The sequence below is a fragment of the Micropterus salmoides genome, unplaced genomic scaffold (genome assembly GCF_014851395.1).
Source record: "Micropterus salmoides isolate LMB-PRFRI ecotype aquatic unplaced genomic scaffold, ASM1485139v1 Ms_hic_scaffold_4, whole genome shotgun sequence".
Taxonomy (NCBI): domain Eukaryota; kingdom Metazoa; phylum Chordata; class Actinopteri; order Centrarchiformes; family Centrarchidae; genus Micropterus; species Micropterus salmoides.
In genome coordinates, this window is record NW_024043372.1 from 12,386,450 (window position 1) to 12,411,562 (window position 25,113).

At 39.9% G+C, this 25,113-nt stretch overlaps 2 protein-coding genes across 6 annotated transcripts in view; one reads left to right on the plus strand and one right to left on the minus strand.

Moving 5' to 3' along the window:
* Nucleotides 1-2,790: 2,790 nt before the first annotated feature.
* Nucleotides 2,791-14,750, plus strand: LOC119885504 (T-complex protein 11 homolog). 2 transcript variants are annotated; one of them, XM_038695557.1, is made up of 10 exons: nucleotides 2,791-3,215; nucleotides 4,848-4,938; nucleotides 5,063-5,192; nucleotides 5,307-5,427; nucleotides 7,621-7,841; nucleotides 9,185-9,321; nucleotides 9,938-10,119; nucleotides 10,632-10,813; nucleotides 11,252-11,424; nucleotides 13,072-13,304. In XM_038695557.1, exons 2-10 carry the CDS (start codon nucleotides 4,860-4,862, stop codon nucleotides 13,302-13,304), a joined length of 1,458 nt encoding a protein of 485 aa, XP_038551485.1. In that variant the 5' UTR covers nucleotides 2,791-3,215; nucleotides 4,848-4,859. The 2 variants fall into 2 exon arrangements, with proteins under 2 accessions (XP_038551485.1, XP_038551486.1); XM_038695558.1 differs by lacking the exon at nucleotides 2,791-3,215 and having other exon boundaries at nucleotides 4,860-4,938; nucleotides 13,072-14,750.
* Nucleotides 14,751-20,096: 5,346 nt separating this feature from the next.
* anks1ab (ankyrin repeat and sterile alpha motif domain containing 1Ab) overlaps nucleotides 20,097-25,113 on the minus strand; it is a 44,292-nt gene continuing 39,275 nt past the window's right edge. For 2 of the 4 annotated variants that reach the window (XM_038695560.1, XM_038695559.1), the window contains 2 exons: nucleotides 24,620-24,717; nucleotides 20,097-22,623 (listed from right to left, as the gene is read on the minus strand). In XM_038695560.1, coding sequence (XP_038551488.1) covers nucleotides 22,590-22,623; nucleotides 24,620-24,717 — 132 coding nt within the window. In that variant the 3' untranslated portion in view covers nucleotides 20,097-22,589. Of the gene's footprint in view, nucleotides 22,624-24,167; nucleotides 24,718-25,113 lie in introns of all 4 variants that reach the window. The other 2 variants (XR_005441353.1, XM_038695561.1) reach the window with 2 other exon arrangements.

Consider the following 25,113-nt stretch of genomic DNA (forward strand, 5'->3'; position numbering starts at 1 on the left):
GGAGCAAAAATCAGCCTTTAAACTCAAAAGAAATAACGATTTGACACTTATCGTGATAATTATCAATATCTATAGATATAAAACTTTTTATCATGATAACATTTTTGGCCATATCGTTCCAGCCCTACATTAAATGAGTTGAACATATTTGTTTTACACCTGGCTGTATCTGATGTCTGACCAGACCCGATTTGGATGTGATCAAATGTCAGCCAGGTGTAAACGCCATCTATACTGTCTTTTGGGGCTTTTTATGCTGTTATTAGGGAGTCGACAGTATAGAGAAGCAGGGGAAAACATGCAACAAAGGACATTGCAGTTAATGGTTGGAGCCTTAGACCCCTAGCCCTCCAGGGCTCCCCTGTTTGGCTACATTCTTGGAGGTAAAAAAACAAAAACACCCCAGCCAAGGTGAAAGATCACAAAGGTCTCTTCTTGCTATTTCAAGCTGCCTGTCAAAAAGCTACTTATGACCTTTTCCTGTGCAAAGGAGAAGTAAGTGGAACCCATAAAGCAGCATCAATTTCCTTGACCTTAAACATGCTGTGTCCTTTGTTGTGTACCTACATTTGCATATTATGATCTAATCATAATGCAGATTTGAGATAACAAGTGCTTACTAATACCAGGTGTACATGCAAAGGGCTTTTATCAAATGTCATTATCCAGATAACACATTTATATACAGATTCCATGATAATATCGGGTGTAAATGTCTGATTTGGCCTCGGGGGGGAGTTTAAGTTTAAAAAACAGTGAAGAAAATAAAGTTGAAAGAAGTAGTAGTGCTAAAGTGCACTACCTGTTCAGTTGTGCATAGGTTGGATCACACTGCAGCACAGTCATTACTGAATTGAAGCATTGAGACAAACATGAGTGAAGTCAGAGTTTATTATTATTAGAGATGTTTTTTGTACAGTTATGTTAGCGTGTGAATGAAAGAAGTGACTGAATGTGTGGCTGGGAACAAAAGATTGCTTTCATTAATTTGCTCATTTTCATTCAGTAGATGCTCTCTTTGCCTTTTCTCACAATAAGACTCTCAAAGCTCTCGAATACAAAGCTTGAATGCAGAGAAACCATTGAAGCAGCTTTTGTGACATCGATTTCCCTTTCATGAGGAACTCGACAGTTCTCTCCTGTAGATTTAAACTGCTTACAAATGATTTTTATGCCGCTTTTCCAAAATGATTTACTAAAATATGACATTGATTTCTTGTCTTAGCTTCATAGGAGGACACTAAGTTATCCGAGAAACAATTCGGGTATGCTGCTTTCTTCACACAGCCCTGCTTTTGGCACTTATTTTCCTTTTTGTTTGCTTTAATATTATGAGACACAGTGAGAGACGACTTTATTTGTACATATAGTAGCAGCTCAAGTGAGGAAAAAGAGTCAAAGTGTGAAACTATAATTTTTTAAGTTATCCTTGTTATTTTAAAACAGAAACTTAATGGTGTTCAATATTTTGGAATATGCAAATGTATAAATATAGCCTGGAAGTTCTTTTTTATGTTTTCTTTTCTAATGAAAATAATGATCATATCCATGTGTTTTGTGACTGTGATGGAAGGTCAACTTTTTTAGATAAGGCTTTGTCAAATGCTTGTATTTATCAAAAACATTTGTTACACAACATTTTGCAATTCTAAATAATTTGCAATACACTTCTGTCTTTGGCCATTTTTGTGTGAAAGGAAAAGTTAATTACAAATGTTTTTAGACAATATTGCAGTTTATTGAGATCTCGTACTGTCATTACATTCACTCATTTGGCGCTTTTATCTGAAGCGACTTACATTTACAACACACAAGCATCAATAAAGTAAGAGATCTATTAGTAACAATAGATATTGGTAAGAGCAACATTAAATACTAGTATGCGCTATTAGCGCATAAGGCATCAATGGCGTAAATACCTAGGGGAAGAAGAAAGAGTTAAAAATTGTGCAATCAATACAAGAGAATTGTAAGGAGATTGAAGAAGAGCACAAGACGTGCATGTTAGGGGTAAGAGGTGTTGGAAGAGGAAGTGTTCTCGGAAGAGATGTGTTTTCTAGAACTTCTTAAAGTTGGAGAGAGGCTGCATGTATCACATTGTCATGTTTTTAAATTTTTGTTTATCTTTTTAAAGGCATGAAATGTTCCTGGTTTGTAGGAAACAACAATGCAAACCTCCAAAATAATTTGTTTTCAATGATATGAAAGAACAAAGCAGCACATTGTCAAATTTGTGTGTCAAGAGCCATTTTTGTAAGATATGACTGAAACAAATTGTCATTGTCAAGTTTATTTTTGTAAAGGAATCTACAAGCAATTTCAGCAAAAAAGGTAAGCTATATAAGGTAAATTATATTTATATATCCCATGTAGGGAAATTAAAGTGTTACAGCAGCAAAGGAGAGTACAAATAGTTTTTAAAATCACTTTACTAAAGGAACAATAACATTACAAGACAGAACTGGGAAAAATCAATATAAATGAAGACTTGAATAAATGTTTTACAAAATTATAAACATAAACAAATCTGTGTAAAGAAAATGTGTATTGTTGCAAAATGCAGTGATAGTATTTATTTTAGGGATCTAGAGTGTATTCTACAAATGTGTTTGTGTTCACTGTTCATCCCCTGTACAGTAGTTCCCTCTCTTCAGAGCCGTGTCGAAGTTCGTGGTAGGTAGGAAACATGACATTTCCAGCTTTCGTCTCAAACAATGGACCATTTATACAAACACACCGGCCGCATTCCATTTTGTTTCCACTGAATTATAATGGTGAGTTTTCTTTCAAACGCAGTGACATGCTGAGGTGTTTGTAGCTGTTGACTACAGACAGAGGGGCGGAGAAGACTAGAAACATGCTGTACCGACACGCCTACTGTTATGATTTGAGAACTGGGCAAACTAACTGAAGCCGTCGTCTTTTTCTGTATTTATACAGAAAGGAATAAAAGACAACCATCTAAACACATTTATATCAATATGTTGTAACACGCTACAATTGCACAAACATTTAGATCAGGTTTTAAAACGATAGTGTTGTCTTTTCTAAAAATCCCCCCCATAACTGTATCAGAATGGTTTAGCCCAGATTCAAACTTGATGTTGTGCTCTGTTGCTTTTAACGGCAGGTAGATGTTACCTAGCGTTATGTACGTGTGTTTTTCATCAGCATCTTCATAAGTCTTCATAAATTCCCCGAAATAACAACAACCGGTAAGTTGGGAGAGGGCTGCAACTAATTATTTTCATTGCCAATTAGAATTATTATTTTGTTGATAAATCATTTGGTGTAGCATCCTATGGAGATGTTATTGAAACCGTGAGAGGCAAGTGAGAAAAACAACTTGGTGATCCATTTTCCAAGTCTTATCTAAATTGTGTGTGTTGTTAAAACCTATGGAGCTGTTGTGTTGATTTGCCTGGGCTTTACTTTTTGAGCAGAGTGTAACGTTAACGTAACTGGTTTGCTGGATGTGTCTTAAGAAATTGGATTGAGGAGTGAAGACGAGCGCTTCTCCTTGTCGTTAACACTTGGCATGGAAACAGCTGTTTAGCTGTCAAATGTTAGCTAATAATAATTTTCTTATAATGTAAACATTACTGAAAGCTACCTTTTGAGCTGTAAGTTAGTTTAGCTAACATTAAAACTATGTTTGCTGGTTTTAATCAAGTGGCATCCTTCAGGTCTGAAAAGTGAAGCCACTGCGGAAAAGCCTTAAACCTGCATTCTTTCTAATGGCCAGCAGGGGGCGGATGTCCGATTGCATTGGAGTTAATGACAACAGTTAATGACCCTACATCTCACTTTATTTATTACCTCAGTAAACACTTTACTAATGAGTTTGGTCTCAATCGCTAGTCTCAAGTCTTCTTCAATACAGGATAATGCCTACTAGTAAACGATGGTCCCATTTAGAGGAAAATAGTCAGTCCCTACTACCTTATGATTGACTAGTTGTTACCATGGTGTCCTATTATCACTATCCCCCCATCCCCATGTCTGTCCCCTGTCCGGCCCGGTGACAAATACATTGAAATAAATAATAAAACAGACAAATGAGTATATTAATGCACTTGTTAAAGTAAAATCTGTCAGGCACAATATGGTATCCAGCTCCTCATCCTCTATACCAGGCTGCCAGGCAGGACAGTTTAAAAAAGAAAAAAGTCGTTTTTTTTTCTTCTTCAAAACAGTCTGATGTTCATTTTGTCAATTAGGGTCGAAATTAGAGTAAAGTAGATGATAAAGCAGTATATAAATTAGGGTGTGGCTACCTTGTGAATTAGGATAGAAGCAAATCCTATCCACTACACCCTGTGTACATTTAACTAACCATGGACTTATTTTTGTTTTTAGCCTGTTTTTGACTTGCCAAAATTAGCAGTCCAATTAATATCACAGTTAAAGTGAATTACGGAGTCACCTTACTAATCAAGCTAGCTAGCTCCACCCTCTCATTGAAATATGGTCACGTCTGGTTTCCCAAAACAAGAAGGCAACAGCCAAAAGAAAACAATTTAGATCAGACATAGAAAATGGATCACCAGAATTTTTTGTTGCACTTGCCTCACAGGGCTTCTGTAAGTAGTTGGATTTCTTGTTTTATTTTACTGACTGTCCAGAAGCCAAAAATATTTAGTTTACTATCATATCATAGCAAATCTTCACATTTAAAACGCTTGAAATGTCATGTTTGGCATTTCTGCTAGAAAAATAACAATTATTAAAATGGCTGCAGATTTCTTTTCTGTCGGTTAAGTCATCGATTAATAAACTTAAAATTGCAGCCCTTTATATTTTTAGCTCTGTTGAATTTGTTAGTTACTGAGAATTTAAATGTCTAGACTGTTGCTGAAATGCCAAATCAAAGAGACAAGACCGCTGATGATTCCCCTGCTGACCTTCCCTGTCTGGAAAAACTTGACTCTCCTACGGGTATGAAGCTTTATTAAGGCAGTTATTGTTTTCAGGCACGTTCAGGGACCTGTAGTAATTTAATTATTACCACCGTTGCAGTTCTAATTATCTGTGGGTGTGTGTGTCCTGTCTGTGGTGTCAGGGAGCCCACCCACTGCCTCATTATCCAGGCTGATGGAGCTGGAAAATTGTGTTTCCAACCTGAGCCTTGCACATGAGATAGTGGTGAACCGAGACTTCTGCTTCAAACCCAAGAGCCCTACTACAGACAGGCAAGGAAAACACTCCACCGCAGCTAAAGTGACCTTGTTTTATTCTTATGTCCAAAATTTAGTGAGAGTTTAGTCTCTTCTGAGCTATTTTCTTTTGTTATTTTCCTTCTGTAGCCTGGAGGGCAGAGTGACAGAGATTGTTCACCGGGCGTTTTGGGACAATCTTCAAGAGCAGCTGAACAGTGATCCTCCAAACTACAGCCATGCTGTCATTCTGCTCCAGGAAGTCAAGACTGTAAGTGTCTATGGCACCAAATCCAAGTAGGTCTATCTGCGGGTCCACAGTAGTACAGGACCAGACTACAAGCTGTCAGACTTTTAAACTCAAATTCATCCTCAGCACTACTCCATTGATTATAGTTTATTTCTGTTTTACCAATTTTATAATTGATTCTGTATTAATGTATATTGTCTGCTCTGTAGCAAGAAGGGAGTTACAAAACTCAGTTTCACTCTATAACTTGTTATATTGCGACAATAAAGCTACCTACAACATGACATGCCTTCAAAACGGTAGCAGTTTGGGTAGGTTTAGGCACAAAAAAGACTTGATTAGGGTTAGGAAGAGATTATGTTTTGGGTTAAAATAAGTATGTTAATCCAGGAAGTTATCTCGGGGTGTGACATGTTGTAGTACAGTGGGTGTGTCTGTGAGACTGCAGAGAGACCCTTCACATCAAATCAGAAGCTTTACTAGCAGATGAAGAGGGTCTACTGAGACCTCTGATCCCATTCATTGCCATATGCTTTCAAGATCAAAACCAGAGTTTACACAGTATGGACAAATGACACATAACACATGGCCAGCCTTTAGTCACTGGAAATAATTAGTATTAATAAAAATATAGAGGTAATAGTAGGTAACGTAATATTTTCATTACTGAATTATCTATTCATATGTATATAATCACATGATATCTACATTGCAATGATAGTGATATTTGTAGAGATGTTGTGGCTAATGATAGTTATTATTGACTAAAGGAATAGTTTGACATTTTGGGGGATATGCTTATTGGCTTTCTGGGAGTGAGATGAGAAGATTGATACCACACTCATGACTGTGGGGTAAATATGGAGGTTGAGCCAGCAGCAGCTTGGCGTAGCTTAGCATAAAGACTGGAAACAGGGGAAACAGCTAGCCTAGTCTGTCCAAAGATAACAAAATCCACCTACCAGCACCTCTAAAGCTCCCTATTGGCAAGTTATATCTCCTTTTGTTTAATCCTACAAAACCGAAATGACATGTGGGCATCGTGTGCCAAACTATTCCTTGGCCAGGCACAGTCACTTACTGAACTCTCCGCTGGTTTACTGGCGACCTCATGGTGACAACAAGACTTCAGCGATATCAATCTCACATTTCAACTGAACTCTTGGCAAGTGTATTTTCCAAAGTGTCTCTTCCTTTAATCTATCGATTAGAGACCAACTGATGCAAAAAAGATTTTTAGGCCAATACAGATATTTGAGAGTGGGAAAAAAAATCAGCCAACACGTACTTCAACACCACATTGTTTTAAACAAAAACAGCCAATAATATTGGCCTGTTGATTCATCATTTGAGCTCTTGTAGGGATTATGTTTTCATTTAATTGATTCATTGTTCCTGATATCACTGTGGGAGATATTATTAGATTGTTTGTACGTGTAGATGAAAAGAATGGCATCCAAAACTCTCTAAGCAGGAGGTGAAGTCTTTAGTAAGAGGCAGATTGACATTGTCCATGTGGATATTAAAATCACCCAGCAGTAATATATTTGGTGAGAGAGAAGATAAGTAAGTGAGAAAAGCAGTAAAATCATTTAAAAATTCACTCTTTGGTTTAGGGGTGCGATAAACCGTTGCAATGATGGTTGGGGTGGGACCAGATAACTTGCAGACAACAGATTCGAACGTGCTAGAGACAGGTGCGGACACGGGCGAGACTTCCCACTTTTCGCGATACATTATCGCCGGAGCAGGTCAGCTGCCGAAAAACTGAGGCAGACCCGTCACTAGCAGGTGAACAGGCATTAGAAAGAGCCAGACACAAACAAACAAGATGTATGTCCTACCGGCCCACATTATAGATGGGGATTTAAGCGGCGTGAAAACAAGCAAGATGAGGCTTAGACCAGAACGGAACAGGTGAGATAACTATGAAGGCTCAGACAAACAGTAGTGCCGGCAGGTTGTAAGGGTATTCCGTATGAAGGGAATTACATTGTCCGATTGAGTTATAGAACCAAAAGGTAAGTCTGAAAGTTAAAAGATACGAGGTTTACCAGCGAGCAGCGGCAGCAAGTTGCGCCAGCGTTCACTCGCATCCGGGTTCCGGGTAAAACTACATCTTGTACTCTAAACCACATGAACTTTTAAGGGAGAGCTGAAATTTTCTGTATGTCAACTTAACTACACTAAAGATATCCTCATATTGCCTGTTAGATGCTTCAGTCCCTGCTGCTGCCCGGTCACGTCAGACTGAGATCTCAGCTGGACGAGGTGCTGGACATGGAGCTGATCCAGCAGGAGGTCGATCACGGAGCTCTGGATCTCCACAGATTGGCAGGATACATCGTCAACACCATGGCATCTTTATGTGCACCTGTGCGTGACTCAGAGGTCAGGGCACTGAGGGACCTCGAGGGCCCAGTGGGGCTACTGAGGTGAGGGGCAGGTTAACAGACAAAGCTTGTGTCTAACTAGATATCTGAATAAACCCAGGTTATTTGACCCATTTTTACACAAAGCAAGGTCTGTAACCAACTGCATCTCCATACACATCACAGCTAAACCAGATTATTACATCAGATCTAAGAGTTTTAGGCCTTCATTTCATTGAAAGTAGTCTATAAAGTTTACTGATATCTTCTTCATGTTACTTCTCACTGTCATTTGGAGCCACCAACGGGTTAAAATTATTTTTTGTTAGTGTGTTTGTGACTTTGATGTAGTCCCAGTTTGTGTCTCTCATGTATCAGCCTACATTCGAGTCACACACACAAATTTAATTTGTGTGTAAAGTCTACAAAAGATCTTAGTATGTACTTGCTTGTTTCAAACTAGCTAACTAGTCATTTCCATAATCAGGTTTCACTATTAAAACTTTACTGATACTGTAGCTTCATGAGCTGTAATATACTGTAACCTTGAAAAATACCATTTTAACTGCCAATCCTTTGTAAGTATGGGCATGACTGTGCATTCATGTAGAAATATTTCTGTTATGGGTGAGTGGAAAATATCCGTCTAAGCTAACCTAACAGTATTTAGTCATTTTTGTTATTAGCATAATGCTTTGTAATTTGAAGTTTTTTGTGTAATATAATTTAAATTCCTCTTAGTTTACACTATTATTAGATGGCCTTTTGAATTGTCACTATATATTACCTCTTTTACTCATCAACCCAAAGGGGTCATATCAGTTCTCTTCCCGTTAACTAACCGTGTGTAACAGTTACACCTGGCATAGTAGGCGTAAATATTTAGTACCTAATCTCTATGTAGTAACTAGTTTGTGTGATGCAAACCCTTTTCATTTAGAGAAACTGATGGTTGCCTCTGTGATTCAGATGTATGTAACAGGAACAAACTGGGGCTAACTTTGTAGGAGGCTAAAAGTAAAAAACTATATATCAGACATTATAGAGAGCTGGTCAACTTGTCTTCAGAAACTTTATGTCCACCTGTGCATCCATACCTTCTGTTACTTCCACTGAAAACTGAACACAATGGTGCTTTTTTTCTAAATTAGTTCACATCATTAAAAAATCAATCAATCATCATTTGTTTTCTTGTGACTTGTTATTGATTCTATATTTTTGTCAAATCAATTATTCATTTTTTGGATGTTGTCTTCTCACCCTGTGCCTTTCCTTCTTCCTGTAAAGCACTTCCTCCATTTGGAATAGTGCTATATTAATAAAGGTCGCATTTGTAATACATTTTTTTTGGTAAAGCATCCCAAAAACTGTTTCATGCAAAACTGATTCCCCTTCCCTTCCCTTAGGGAAATCTTCCGTGTCTTGGGCCTGATGAAGACCGACATGGTTAACTTCACCCTCCAGAGCCTGAGGCCTCACCTCCTGCAGCAGGCCGTGCAGTACGAGAGAGCCAAATTCCAGCAGATTCTGGACAAGCAGCCAGGTGAGGAAAGGAGCTTAAATCTCAAACCTGACTGCTACAGTGTGAGTGACAGATGGTGAAGGTGACTTTGTGACTGTGAAATGTATGGTCATTACATATTTCACTTCTTAATTAAAAAGATTTTGACCTTTGTCGCTCTAATGCACCGTCCTGCCATTTTTCAGCTACTCATAGATTGGGTGAAGAGCTGGACAGCCAATCAGTAAACTCTATTCTGGCTAAGTACAGCTGGCAAATCAGGGTCATTGGCAGAGTGACAGGGCCCTTGGTGCTGACACAGTCAGGTTAGCTGTGATACTAAATATACGCAAGTCTTTTATCCCCCTAGAAAGAGTGTCCTTCAAATTAAATTTTGTAAGCAAATTAAATAATGTGGTTACAGTATTCTATATACCAGCAATATTGTAGTTTTAATAGCATTTTTTTCCAGTCATCTTGGATGCTGTGAAAGTGAAGCAAATGTGCTACAAACACAATGTAATTGGTTTTGGTCCCCATACTCCCTAAACATCATTCAAAACACTCTTCACACTTCAGCGGCGTTGCAGTAGATCTTAATCATGTGAAACTGTTGAGGTTTTCATTTATACATATGTCTTTTACTGTTTTTCTTCAGCTTCTCTGCACAATACCACAGCTTGGCTTCAGGCAGCAGCGTCAGAGGAGGAGTCGGCCAGTAGAGCCCAGTCGGAGTCTCTCAGTCCTGACAGCCGAGGTCCTGTTAGCGCCAACGCTGTACTAAACCGGGCCTACATGAGTCTGTTATTCTGGGACCCGCAGGACCAGAAATATCCTGAGGTCAGCTGCAGTCTGCAAAATTATATCACACTACACTTCCTTTCATCAGAGTGATATTTTATTGATTATCAGGGAATATTCAGTCTCCCAAAACACCCCTTCACCCTGATGCATGTTAAAGCATGTGACAACTCATTAGAGCTCATGTAGCATTGTAGAACAGCATTTCCCAACCTTATTCTGTCTGACACAAAGTCCTGTCAGATGAACAAAATATCGGCCGGTAAGGGCTTTAAAATTCTGTATCGGTCCAAAATGAACATTCCTGCCCGTATAACAGGCCGATGCAAAGTGAGTTTAAAACTGTCGGATATCTGCAAAAGTCCAGTTTCATGCATCCCTATCTACAGTCTTTCCATGTACCTCCTGGCGGGTACATGTACCCTTGGTTGGGAATCACTGTTGTAGAATATCCAAAGCCGAGAATGCTGTCATCTAGATGTAGCTGTTGGTTTTCTTTGTAAAGTTCCCTATGATTAACCATATGACGTGACCTCGACCTCCTCACACAGACTGCGTTGATGGACCGAGCCCGTCTGGAGGCTCTGGGCCAGCGGCTCCAGCTACTGGTCCTGGAGGCATCGGTGCTGCTTCTGATCAATGCTCAGTGTGGAGGCGCCATTTTCTCCCTGCAGGGGTTTGTAGGTAAACTCAGGCAGTCCGTCGCTGCCCTGCTGGAGGGCAGTCACACCAGGTAAGAGGAGGATTTGGTGATGCATGTACTGGCTGTCATGGGGAACAGGTATTGTATGAGAAGGAAACCAATGGAGGTGACAGGAGGCAACTAGCTTGTCAGAACGGATCCAGCTAACCTCATTCTTTCTGTTTAGAGAAGCCCCGTCATGATTAGTGGATAAATGTGGAACAGCAGCTTGTGATATTCAAGGCCTGCTCACACTCTGGTCCAGGGTGCAATAAAATGTAGCAAAGGCTATTTATCCCATAAGGATCTTTTATTAAAATCTAATTTTATTTCATCTAATTCTCTTCTGAGACCTAGTTGTTATTGACTTCCACGAGTCCCTTTGCTCAGTCTCTTATTAATGGATAAATTCATATGCCTGCTGTGACCTAATACACATCTAATGAAGCCTGCAGGTGATTTGTCTAATGCTGGTTTCTGGTGCTGCAGGGAAGCTGACCTGAAAGGTGCGCTGCTGGGTCTCGGGGAGACAGTACTGCAGCAGGTGAATGAAGCTCTGAGCGGCCAGGGAGGAGCAGCGCTGCCTCAGGAGAGCCTGGATCTGCTGAAAGGACAAATATCCGAGCTGTGGAAGCACAACAACCCGGTCCGCACGCTCATAGGTCAGACTGAGCACAGGGACTAGGGAAATCATTAATTGAAGCACAAATGGCGAGGGGATGGTGTAAATCCACATATTACATTTAAGTTTCCATGTATTTATTGCTAGATTTTGGTGGTTGTTATGTTTTAATAAACATTTAAAGGTTCAGTGTGTAATATTTAGGAGGATCTATTGACAGAAATGCAATATAATATAGGTTTTCAGTGGTATATAAAGACCTTACATAATGAACCGTTATGTTTTTATTACCTTAGAATGAGCCATTTCTATCTACATACGCCGCAGGTCCTCTTACATGGACGTTGCCATGTTGCGGCGCCATGTTTCTATAGTAGCCCAAATGGACAAACGTTTCTTTAGAACGCGTTTATCACTACATTGAATGTGCACAAAGAAAAAGAAGAACAAGTAACGTTAGTAGTACTAGTAGTCGTGGTTTATTAGAAATAGGAAAATAAGTGAAATTTGGACAACTGGAGGCCCACACGTAATATTTAGCACAAGAGTCGACAGAGCATGTCGGCCAGGGAGGGGTGGGAGGTGCATGCATGTGGAGTCGGAATAATCAGAATCTTTTTGAACCTCCTTAAATCTTTATTGCAAAAAGAGAAATAAAGTGTATATGGGACATAAAGAAGTATACAGAACATTGATTCGTGCAAAATCATGTGTTGCATATACATAATTTGAAAACATGTCATTTGTAATGTGGTTATAACGCTTAGTTTGCTGTCCGTGTAGAGTGAACTAGATGTCTGCATGTTGTTTATACGCTCTGATAATGCTAATTAGCGTCTATGTTGATTCCACATGAACACACACTGAAGTTGGAAGAACAATTTCACAACTCAGGAAATGGGACCATCCGAGAAGCATGTGAACGCACCATGAGTTGCTGGTTGCAATTTGCAACCCTCATCACTAGATGCCACTAAAACTTACACACTGAACCTTTAAGTTCAGTAAGTAAGTAATATTTTAGGCTGATAAACCCTTCAAAGCTGTTGGAAATACATTTTGATAGAGAAATTGAAGTATGTTTTAGTCTGTAAAAAGCTGACAGTTTGGGATGCACCATTTTCACTCAACAGGAGAAACATGCCTTGCAACGAAGGTTTATTTTCTTTATTGATTAATCAGTCCATTATTTTCTTAAGTTATTGATTTATCATTTTGTCAGTAAAATGTCTGAAAATATTTAGTTTGCTTTCATATATGACAAAAAAAGCTGTAAATCTTCACATTTAAGGAGCTGGAACCACAGGATGTTTGGTGTTTTTGCATGAGAAATTACTCAATATTAAAAACACGACATGTTCACATTTTAGACATCTTTTTGCTGCATACTGTTAATTGTAACAGCTTACCAAACTTAGATTACCTGAGCTGAGTGATTTTTATGTTTTCACTTCATTTAAAGTAGACAATTCAGACTTTTTAGGGTGATAAACTCTTCAAGACTTATTCAAAATACATTTTAATCTGTACAAAGCTGACATGTTGGGAATGCACATTTTGTCATTTAGTTTGGGTTATCTCTGTCCACATGCATCTTTTTAAACTTACATATGTGGTGTTGCCGAGAGATAAATTCTTCCCTACTCTCTCCTTCACCCACTCATCTCTCTCTCTCTCAATCAAACAGGAGGAAGGGTACGGGGCTTCCTCCAGGCCTTGCTGCAGGGCGGCCCCGCTAAAAGGAGTCCAGAGCTGCCCTCTCCCCTCAGGCTGGTGAGTGCTGAGCTAGCCGACATGGGGATGGCCTTTGGGCAAGTCGTACACTTCAACCGAACAGTCTTTGGCCCCTTCTACGCACCCATCCTCAGGAAACTGCTGTTCCCACCAGGAGAGGCTGAGACCGGGGAGGACTCACGCTAGGCTGGGGGCGACCCAGACAACCTCCAGTGACCTTAAAATAAGCTGCCATTTGCATTAAATGTGTAGCTATAGATAGTGTGAATACAGTGAATGAATGTTTGAGGGAAAGACATTTACAGTCTGCAGGGGGGGAAAATGTTGTATATTATATTTTTTACAAAAAAGTCTAAATCAAAGCCTGAGGCAGGTGCTGAATTATTATTCCATTAATGCATATTACGCACACATTTGAGTGCACAAAACATTAGGACACCTAATAGATTGTGTGAAACAAAATGAGTAATAGTTTTTACTTGGACAAGAGTAACAAATAGTTTGTAGTGTGTTAATTCATAACAAGAGACTGATTGTGATTCTTGTTTAAATGTTTAGAGGAGAGCAGTTGCTGGAAAACACATTTTTTGGTTTTCACTCAGTTTACTTTGTCTCAAGATAAACACCCTCAGGAAAAAAACAAAAGTACCAAAGATTATCCTAATAGTTTGTAAATGACACTTCAGTTTTAAAATGTAGCTGGTTTCTTTATGTTGGCAGATGTTTGTATTAGGGCTGAACGATTAATTGCATTTGCATTATTATCGCGATTTGATAACACAAGATTTTCTAATCGCAAAGGCTGCGATTACGTTCTGGTCACATGACACGCGAGAGTAAAGCAGTCTGCAGAGGAAGCATCAACTTACGCTCTACGTTGACTTGTACAGTGGCCTCAAGCTTGACAGAAGCTGACACTACAGAAACTTTAGTGTCACACAGGGAATGAAAGTAGCACCCGTGGGTAACTTGGTGATGTTGGTGGTTGAAAATGTCCAGCCATCCGCTGGATGACCGTAAAAATACACAACAGAAAGACGCGTGTAGTAAGGTAAGGGTATTGTGGCGATCGGCGCCTGTGTCACACACAGCCACCAGTCAGCTCAGTAACTATCTATGTAACGGCGTTTCAAACAAAACTCACAAGTACGAAAGACGCCCAGTCTGTCCCGAGTTAAGAGATAGACTCCTAGAGATTTGAATGGAGATAAGGACCTTAATTAGTGGTTGAACTGTGGGTTTTGTATTGAGCGCTTACTATATAATACAGTTCTCACTGTTAATCCATCTGTGGGTCATACTATACACTGATTTATTGCTTGTCTGTTTTTAATAATACAGAAGGTAAAGAGCTTAATAATTAATCGCATATTAAATCGCAATCACAATGTTGGTTAAAAATAAATAAATAAATTGGCAATTAGATTTTCCAAAATCGTTCAGCCCTAGTTTGTATGTATAACTCACCAAAGACAGTGTGCACTTTTTTCTGAGTTTAGTTTTTATTATAATTATTATTATTATAAACCAAAAATATACTCAGTGTTTCCCATACAGTTGTTGGTATTAGTGGGGGGTGGTGTGTGGAACAGGCGCTTATTTGTAAATAAAAATGAAACTGATTAATTGTAATTTTATAGTTTGTGAGTTTATTGCAATAACTCACATGGTTCAGTTGTTTTATTCCATGTTATATAACTGAAACTAAGTGAACATCTGTAATCCATTTGGTTTGCAGGAGAAATAGTTTTCAATTTATTTTTGAGGTACACCCTTCCCATGCCGAATTCTATGGCTGGGATATCTGTGTGGTAGCAGCTACTAGGAGACTAACTGTGCTCATAAGACACTGTGCTGGAGCTGATATATAGTTCCTACTGTTCGGTCCGTGTACATTGCGGCCAACGGATTTTCGTTTTGAAACAAAAAAACAAAAACAAAAAACGGCTCGTTTCCCAATTACCATTAGTAAATAGGGAAACGGGAAACAAACAGTTTTTCGTTTTGATATTAAGAAACGGAAAACGAAAAAAAATCTCGTTATCCGATTGTGTGTTTATAGATGGAGATCGGAAATTCAAATATGAGTGTATAAATCTTAGTCCTCAATTTTGCATTGGTTTTTTTTTGGTGACCCGGAAGCTATGGTAAGCAGTAAGCGGCTTGGGGTGCTATAGCCTATATGCGCGCTTGACAGACTGTGTGCATGCATTTTCCTTCAACATAGAGTGGTCGTATGAGGTCACCGAGGTCCAGACCTCAGTAATTATGTAGGCTATGTATGTATGTATAATAATAAAAGGAATAATAGAAAGATTAAATTGGGAGAAACAATCTTCTGCCATTACATAGGCTAAATAAAATCATTCGAATAAAAACTGATTACATTGATACACGGTCCACTGAGGGTGCAGCTGATTATTAAGCCGCTACCATAATTTCTCCATTGCTCCATTAGTGCCTCTAAATTGTTTTGGATGTAGAATTCTGTTTCCTCTGCAGAGTTTCCTCTGTCTGTCCTGTCAAGTTCATAACAACAGTTTTTAGTTTTGCTGCATAAATGTCCCAAGGATATTTGCTGTGACATTATTGCGCCCATGGAAACGTTTTAAATGACTGACAGCAGCCTCTCTAATCATGAAAGTAAACCGTAAGACAAAACACTAATACATCAACATAATAATGAAATCACCTGGAAAGTTATAAGGGTCGGTAGAGATGGGATAAATCAGAGAAAATCATTAGTTGGGTTGAGTGGATGGATGATTTATGCGTAAATGATTATACAGATATTGTCAGAGCCAGTCCGCATCACACCAATGTAGCTCCTATAATCGTGACAAAACAGTGCAAACAGCTGCTGATGTCAAATTAGTAGGCTGCAATATCAACCAGAGCATTCAGCACTAACCTGATGTATTTTATGTTGTCGTTTAGTAACAATATTGCCCATTATGGAGTCTGTAGCCTACATGTCATTTGCACAGTGTTCCTCCCTGTCAATAAGCACCCCTCTTCCCGCTTGTAATTAAGTAATAGGCTATGTTTCCACCTTGCGATGGCCTGAATTAAAACAACACTGTAAGAATGCACAGGTCAAAGATGCGCTTTTTGTATTCCATCTTCGTAACATTAGATATGCAACTCCAAATCCCTGACTTTGGAGTATGTGCCATAGGCCCACAACCGCTTACTTGGCTGCTTACCATAGCTTCCGGGTCCCGGGAAAAAAAAAACAATGCAAAATTGAGGAATAAGATTTATACACCCGTATTTGAATTTCTGATTTCCATCTATAAACACATTAAAAAATTTTTTTTACTAATGGTAATTGGGAAACGAGTCGTTTTTGTGTTTTTCATTTCAAAACGAAAATCACGGGCCCAGTTCCAGGAAGCCATTGATTTTCTATACAGCATGAAACTATTTATCAGACTCTTGCTTACGTTGTATAATACATCCGAGTGAAAATGTGAGTTTATATGTATAATTTGGCTGTTTATCTATCGTTGTGTCGTAATGCAGTTAAACCACAGACTGATAAGAACAGGTACAATGTACAGTGAGGAAAATAAGTATTTGAACACCCTGCTATTTTGCAAGTTCTCCCACTTAGAAATCATGGAGGGGTCTGAAATTGTCATCGTAGGTGCATGTCCACTGTGAGAGACATAATCTAAAAAAAAAATCAAAGAAATCACAATGTATGTAATGATTTTTTTAACTATTTATTTGTATGATACAGCTGCAAATAAGTATTTGAACACCTGTCTATCAGCTAGAATTCTGACTCTCAAAGACCTGTTAGTCTGCCTTCAAAATGTCCACCTCCACTCCATTTATTATCCTAAATTAGATGCACCTGTTTGAAGTCGTTAGCTGCATAAAGACACCTGTCCACCCCATACAATCAGTAAGAATCCAACTACTAACATGGCCAAGACCAAAGAGCTGTCCAAAGACACTAGAGACAAAATTGTACACCTCCACAAGGCTGGAAAGGGCTACGGGAAATTGCCAAGCAGCTTGGTGAAAAAAGGTCCACTGTTGGAGCAATCATTAGAAAATGGAAGAAGCTAAACATGACTGTCAATCTCCCTCGGACTGGGGCTCCATGCAGATCTCACCTCGTGGGGTCTCAATGATCCTAAGAAAGGTGAGAAGTCAGCCCAGAACTACACGGGAGGAGCTGGTCAATGACCTGAAAAGAACTGGGACCACCGTTTCCAAGGTTACTGTTGGTAATAAACCAAGACGTCATGGTTTGAAATCATGCATGGCACGGAAGGTTCCCCTGCTTAAACCAGCACATGTCAAGGCCCGTCTTCAGTTTGCCAATGACCATTTGGATGATCCAGAGGAGTCATGGGAGAAAGTCATGTGGTCAGATGAGACCAAAATAGAACTCTTTGGTCATAATTCCACTAACCGTGTTTGGAGGAAGAAGAATGATGAGTACCATCCCAAGAACACCATCCCTACTGTGAAGCATGGGGGTGGCAGCATCATGCTTTGGGGGTGTTTTTCTGCACAAGGGACAGGGCGACTGCACTGTATTAAGGAGAGGATGACCGGGGCCATGTATTGCGAGATTTTGGGGAACAACCTCCTTCCCTCAGTTAGGGCATTGAAGATGGGTCGAGGCCGGGTCTCCCAACATGACAATGACCCGAAGCACACAGCCAGGATAACCAAGGAGTGGCTCTGTAAGAAGCATATCAAGGTTCTGGCGTGGCCTAGCCAGTCTCCAGACCTAAACCCAATAGAGAATCTTTGGAGGGAGCTCAAACTCCGTGTTTCTCAGTGACAGCCCAGAAACCTGACTGATCTAGAGAAGATCTGTGTGGAGGAGTGGGCCAAAATCCCTCCTGCAGTGTTTGCAAACCTGGTGAAAAACTACAGGAAACGTTTGACCTCTGTAATTGCAAACAAAGGCTACTGTACCAAATATTAACATTGATTTTCTCAGGTGTTCACATACTTATTTGCAGCTGTATCATACAAATAAATAGTTTAAAAAATCACACATTGTGCTTTCTGGATTTTTTTTTTTTTTTTTAGATTATGTCTCTCACAGTGGACATGCACCTACGATAATTTCAGACCCCTCCATGATTTCTAAGTGGGAGAACTTGCAAAATAGCAGGGTGTTCAAATACTTATTTTCCTCACTATAACTGACAATTTTGCAGACTAGGTGTTCACTGTGATGGACTATGCAACATAAAGTTTCAAGAGTCAAGATAGTTACACCATGTGCTATGATACACCATAGTTGGCACATTTTCATATAGTTCGGCCATAAATACATACCAGTTGATACCTGGAATGCTAGCCAAAATACATTACATTTCTAAAATGTTGTAGTATAATTTGCAGAACGGTTAGAATAAAGGAATTGCATTCATAAAACAGGTGACTGATTTTGCTACAGCTCTCAGCAGAATGGATGAGAAAACTTGAATGTGTCACATGGGTAAGCATTTTCTTAAAGATAAAGGTTTGACAATCTTTTGACAACACTACCCGCTGTTTTGAAGTTACTTCCAGAATTCTCAAAAACTCCCTAACCACATGAATAAAAACATTTTTTGTCTGCTGCACCACAAAAACTTTTCAAACTGCAACTTGATTTAATATCCAGTTAGCCAGAACTATCACATCTCCTTGCACATTTAGTACATCGCAAATAAAAACAGTGTTATAGTGCATGAAAATATACTGTAATGGAAAGAAACAAACGAAAGTTATACAACGTTATCTTGTTGTCGTACAAACTGAGCAAGGACCTATGTCATTTCCTTTTACTATTTTGGTTTAGGAGAGTCGCAACTTGGAAAAGGGGTTAAATCTTTTTTTTATCATGTAACAAACAATTAGTATTTTTTAAAGAGGTCATGTTATGCTTTTCCCTTTCCTTTTTGTGTTAAATCTGTTTTTTGATGCATGTAATATGTTTGAAGACTGAACTGCCTGAAAACTGCTTGATGGTTGTCCAGTCTTTACTTCCATAAACTATCTGCGTCACTATGTAACACACGTCATAATGCTCGCCTAGCGGCTAGTGTGGCACACCCTCAGAAACATTTGTGGAGAAACACACTGAGCTGCAGCACACAGTGACAAGATGTCCGCCCGCTGCCTCCCATCACCACCACCGCTCTTCCTTCCAAACGTTAGATACTCTCCAGGCAGTAAATGGACATAAAGTTGTTACTGTGATGTAGAGACAGTGCACAGTTAACGTTAATCATTTTACGTATGAAAGATAAATTTGTTACAAATGAAAACCACTCTGAAACTCTTGCTGCAGTCTCGGTTATGAAGCGGGTTCGGGAACATGTACAGCTGAACCGAAGCCGTGGTTACCGGCTGAAGCAGCTTTGTATTGGATCACATTACCTTGCTTCTGATTGGCTAGTAGTCTTTAACTGTGCATGTTCAACTCCCAACAAAGAGTAATTAGAAGTGAGATGCTTCACTCCGTAGCTAAAACAAAGCATTCAACACACGCAGCAATAGGCAGTATGGGGAAAAAGAAAAAAAAAAAAAAAAAGGTGTTTTTAGAAAATTAAACTATGTTAACCAATTTCGGTACAACCCCATAATAAAACTAGGAACCTGAAAAGGAGCATAACATGACCACTTTAAAATCTAAAATGGTAAGCATTTTTGAGGATTCAACAAATACCATCACCACAGCATAACAGTTAGTGTTTTTCAAAGATCACCAGGCACTTTGGAAAATTGGATGCTTAGCTCCCTGACTTGACTGTAATGTAATGATAAGCACAAACTGAGGCTAATTGTTCGCAGAGATTAGAAGTTGCACCACCCACTAATCTCTATAGCAGGGGAAACACTCATGGTATAATTGTACAATAATTATCATGTTGTTATATTTGTCACAGCTGGTGTAATGTTTCTTTTTATGTTTTACTATTCAACCATAAAACAAACTCAATGCCGACAACAGACTTCAGAGGGGATTCTTTTGTCATTGTATTATTTAATTTCATTAATATAATATTGCTTTGAAATTTGAAACAGTATCACATTTTCATTGACAAACCATACTCTGTCCACAAACATGGGCAAAGCATTGTATGCTGGTACAGTTTGTTTTTTTTCTCTACATTTTGTTACATTTCTCCTTACCCTTAACAATTCCCGGTTACTATCTCCAATAGACCTGAATCAATAGAAATGTTCATTAATGGTCTATATCATTAATGGTCTACAGTGCTCTAAACATTACAGTACCTACATGACAAGATCAGAAAGTCACATTGAGGCCAGGAAATAGACTTGACCCTTCTGACTGACCTCTCTCGAAACAGGAGTGATACACAGGTCCTGTTTAGTCAGTGGTGTGGGACAACAGGTTGCCTTTCATCTGTGTGTTGGGATTCATATCAGGGGCAGTGGAGGAGCAGGGGGGTATACAGAGTGAGATCTAAATGTCAGAGTAGCGCTGGTTTGGCCCAGCTCGTTGCATAAGGCTTACCTCCCATTTTTCTCTGTCTATCTCTTTCCCACTAACTCAACACAAGCAAACACACTCAGATCGGCTGCTCCCCTTCAACTCACAGCTTGGTATCCGGAAACTTGAACGCTGGGGTGAGCTACACAAGGAAAACATCAATGTTAAAAAGACCAATACATGCACAGCCATATCATGCCACCAAAACTTGCTTTAAATAGCTGCTGCTCATTAAAGTGTAATGCTTTTACATTATGCATCCATACTAAAGCAGGTTGTCTTGGTGACACACAAAATGGAAGATCATACGTGACAAAATGTTGGAGGAATGACGACAATGGAAACATGGAGGAATGCGGATGAGCCGCTGTATTGGTGTGTAACGGAGAGAGGGAACATAATAAGCAAATGGCAGATGAGTGAGAAGAGACGAGACACTGCTACAGTACATACAAAGACTGCTCAGGCCAAGTGCATCAAAGGGTACAAAAAACACAAATAAAAACACTGCCATCATGCATCGTTAAGTGAAAGCTAACAGTTAACAGTCAGAACAGAGTGGCAATGACACAGCCACGGTACCGCACACAGACCAGCTATATCTTAACAGTCAGTCTCCAGACACACTGTCTTCTGGAGAAGAGACAATATCTCACATCTCCTGCAGCACACAGAAACAAGGACAGTGGACAGTGATGTAACAGTAACAGTCCCAAACTCCCATGAGGACAGACAGAAACAAGGCATACAGCACGCACAGTAGGTAGTGCACACATGGGAGAACCCACAGATACGTGTCGACTCTACAACAAGCATTTTTGAGTCACAGTGCAGGAGGGAAATTCTTGTTAAAAAAGAAGGGGGGGGGAGGGCGGTGTCATGTTCTCAGCATAACAAATCCATTCGCATTAATACAACACCAGAGCTACACTTAGATTTGGCTCTTTTAATGTAGTGGAATTAAATCTTTTCACTGCCGTTTATTCTCAAGTGACATACTTTGCATGTGCTGTACCTAATTCTAAATTGGTGTGAAACAGCACGGATACCTATCCATGAAATCGTGATAATAAGATGCTATGTTGGGAAGGGTGCGCCAAATTATGCTCCAGGCTCATTAATATACTCAAAGGAAATCGTGCTGATATTTTTGTTTTGATTACCGAAATTGTATCATGTAGAACAAATGTTAGTACGCCCTATATGCTTGTGTAATTTGTTTTGGTGGTCTTTTCTTTGTTTTGTTGGCCTCTGGTTGTATAGATGTTGGGATCCTTTGTGATACCTTCTTTGTCACTCTCTTCCAAAGTATTTCAGTCAGCCTCCATCTGTCAAAAAGTATCACAAAATGCACTAATGTCCTATTTGCACCGTAAGAAAAGAAAAGGTATTAAAAGGGATAGTGCCATGTTTTAACACAGTGTTAAGTTGTTGTTTTTTTTTAATTGACAAGAGATTTGTAGTCTCTCATTGCTACCATGAATGCTGAGAGACTGCAGACAGGGCAGTACAAGGCCAGAGCAAAGACTCTCATCTAGACAAAACTGTACCATCATAAGAACATCGTCCCAACCAGTCACAGTCACTTTAACACACCAGGAAGTCAGAAGTGTTCTCTTTTTTCAGTCTTTCAGAAGCAGGGGGAGGCGTGCAGTTGTTGGAGGTTGGGGAAAGGTGGGGGCTTTAGTTGATTATAGATAACCAAAATTAAGTAAGGCTGTTGTCCTTGGTAAAGTGTAGGAAGGTTGTCCTTGTGTGTGTGTGTGTGTGTGTGTGTGTGTGTGTGTGTGTGTGTGTGTGTGTTTATATGAGGGTTCAGTTCTTGGTCCGTTTGAGGTCAGACATCAGTGATAGATTCATGACCGATCCATCGTGTTATTATGAGTATTGTACAAATGCGTAGAAAAAAAACTGGTTGTTTGCTGCATGTTGCTGATTAATTGTCCGTCTTGCATCCCATGCTAGCAAAGCAGCCTCCTCATAGTGCCTCACAGTGGTAGATGCCTGGTAAGACAGGACAGGCTAAAGATGGAGAAAGGGAAAAAAAAAAAAATAACTGTCTTGAAGTAAACAATCAAATAATTTAGTAAATAATAAGGGATGTTGAGAAAAAAACTAATAAAGTAATCACACTTATTTTTACATCTAAATCTTCGATCTGGGCAGTGTCAAAAGAGCATGTTAAAGATAAACGTTTTGGGGAAAATGCTCATGAGGTTTCCTGTCAAGAATTAGACAGTTAAGACACTACTGACAGAACTCACACATAAAATAAAATGAAGCTACCACCAGCAGCCGGACAACTAAGGTTATCACAGAGATGGGAAAACTGCTGGCCTGGCTCTATCTGATGGTTAAAACGAAACGAAACGTTCGCTGTTGGTCCGGCAGGCCAAATCATCATCAGACGATAGCTGGGATTGGATTGGTTATGACCAAAGATAACAAATCCACAAACCAGCACTTCTAGAACTAATTAACTTTAAACTTTGTTCGTTTAATCGGTACAAAGACGGTTAAGTGCCGGACTATTTCTTGGTTAAGACCACTTGCCCCGCAACCAGCATACACTAGGAAGAGTTACAGTCACATGCAACCCCACACAAGTTAAATCTTCTATATTTAATCAGTACAAAAACAAAGAGTAAATAATGTGGTTGTAACCCCTTCAGGGCCTTCAGGTATAGCTAGCGTATATACGGATAACAGGTATCCAGACCAAGACTTCCTCTTTCGTGCACTGGTCATTGTTTACAGTCTGATTAGCAATTTTTGAACCCAGCTGACAACAATTTCTTTTCCTAAAAAGATATTTTTGGGGGCGTTTTTTGGCTTCATTTTAGATGGAATAGTAGGAAATAAGGGAAAGAGGCGACTACTTGTAGCAAAGTACCGCAGACTGGATTCGAACCCGTGGCAGTGCAATAACAACTCAGCCTTGTACATGGGGCACGCACACTACCAAGTGAGCTAGTCATGATGACAAATGCAGATGAATTGAAAGCTAAGAAAACGCTAACCTCTACGGTTAGCTAAATCAGATGACAGCCAATGGGTTTCAACATTGCATTTCAGCCAATGCATTCCAACTCTTTTGCTCTCCACAGTGTCAAAATCTTGTCTCTTGCCTACAGATTCTGCATTTGCATGCAGATATCTGTTATTCTAGCTATATCTGAGATCTAGCAAGCCCCTGTTGCCAGTCTTTATGCTAGGCTAAATTAGCCATCTGCTGATTGTAGCTTCAAATTTACTTCACAGATGCGATAGTGGTATCGATATTCTCATCTAGCTCTCGGCAAGAAAGCAACTATGCATATTTCCCAAAATGTTGAACATCTCCTTTAATAGTTTAACACACTGGCCCCTTTGGTATTACACACAACTTGGTAGTTTACTCAATACTCCAAACTTAATATTTCATAAATTTAAAAAAAATTGTCATTACATCAAGCCAATGTGGGGTCTAGAAACAGTATAAAAATAAAAAATGAACATGCTTGTTTTGCCTGTGGGGAATCAATTTTTTAAATGGCCAGAAAGAGCAAGAATAATAAAGATGCAACCTCTGGGAGCTATCGGGGATTTGGAGGCAGATGCAAGCTGTCAGGAGGAGGAGGATGAGGAGGAAGAGGCAGTTTGGTTGAGAGAGCATGGCCACTGTATAATGACATCAATCCAGAATCGTCCGTTCCAGGCCTCCGCCATTGGCTGCACCAGCAACAGGCGAGGGAGGCTGCCAGGGGTGTTGGGGAGGCACGGGAGAGCCGCGGGAGTGTTTTTTCATGGCGGGTAAAGAGGTTGGTGTGGGTCGCTGGGCAGGGCAAAGGAGGGTGCAGGAGTAGGCAGCCCTGAGGGATGCTATACCATCACAGTGAGAAGGCACGGGGCTCGCATGTATGTGTGTGTGTGTGTGTGTAGATAAATAATGAACTGGATACAGGAGGGGGAGGAAAGTACGAGAGGGTGCAAAGGGGCGGCTGTGGGGATCCGGCCTCAGAATATGGTGGTCTCGTACTTGGTGCTGACAGGGCGCCTGTTGGAGTCCCGCTGGTCCAAGAGCCAGGTGGTGCTGCCCAGGGAGTGCATGTCTGCGTCCATCTCCAGGGGGTCGATCTGCCGGGGGGGAAGGAGGGAGGAGGGACGAGAGGAGGGCGTGAGACGGGCGGCAGTGGAGGCCATTGCGCCACACTGACAAGACCTCAGCTCACACACGTGCATGTGGATTAGAGGTACAGTCCAGTGATCATGTTATAATCATGGACACTCAGGGCTCAATCCACAACATGGATGATGTCTGACAGAAAACACACTCAGCCTCTGTAAGCCGCAGCAGCAAACCAAAGCTACGACCCACTGGGAGTTAAAACATTTTCTGATTAGTAGTTCAAAAGCAACAAGTGCTCTACACCAGTGGCTCACACAAACACGAGCACTACTGTCATAATATAAGCAGTCAAAACACACAATATGCTGATTAATACTGATTTACATGGAAATGGATTAAAAAAT

What these genes read in the sequence shown, in the direction of transcription:
- LOC119885504 (XM_038695557.1), top strand. Translation starts at nt 4,860, where the DNA reads ATGCCAAATCAAAGAGACAAGACCGCTGATGATTCCCCTGCTGACCTT. An exon ending in AGGACCAGAAATATCCTGAG is followed by an intron (nt 10,120 to 10,631) that starts GTCAGCTGCAGT and finishes CTCCTCACACAG; the next exon opens with ACTGCGTTGATGGACCGAGC. An exon ending in CCCGGTCCGCACGCTCATAG is followed by an intron (nt 11,425 to 13,071) that starts GTCAGACTGAGC and finishes TCAATCAAACAG; the next exon opens with GAGGAAGGGTACGGGGCTTC.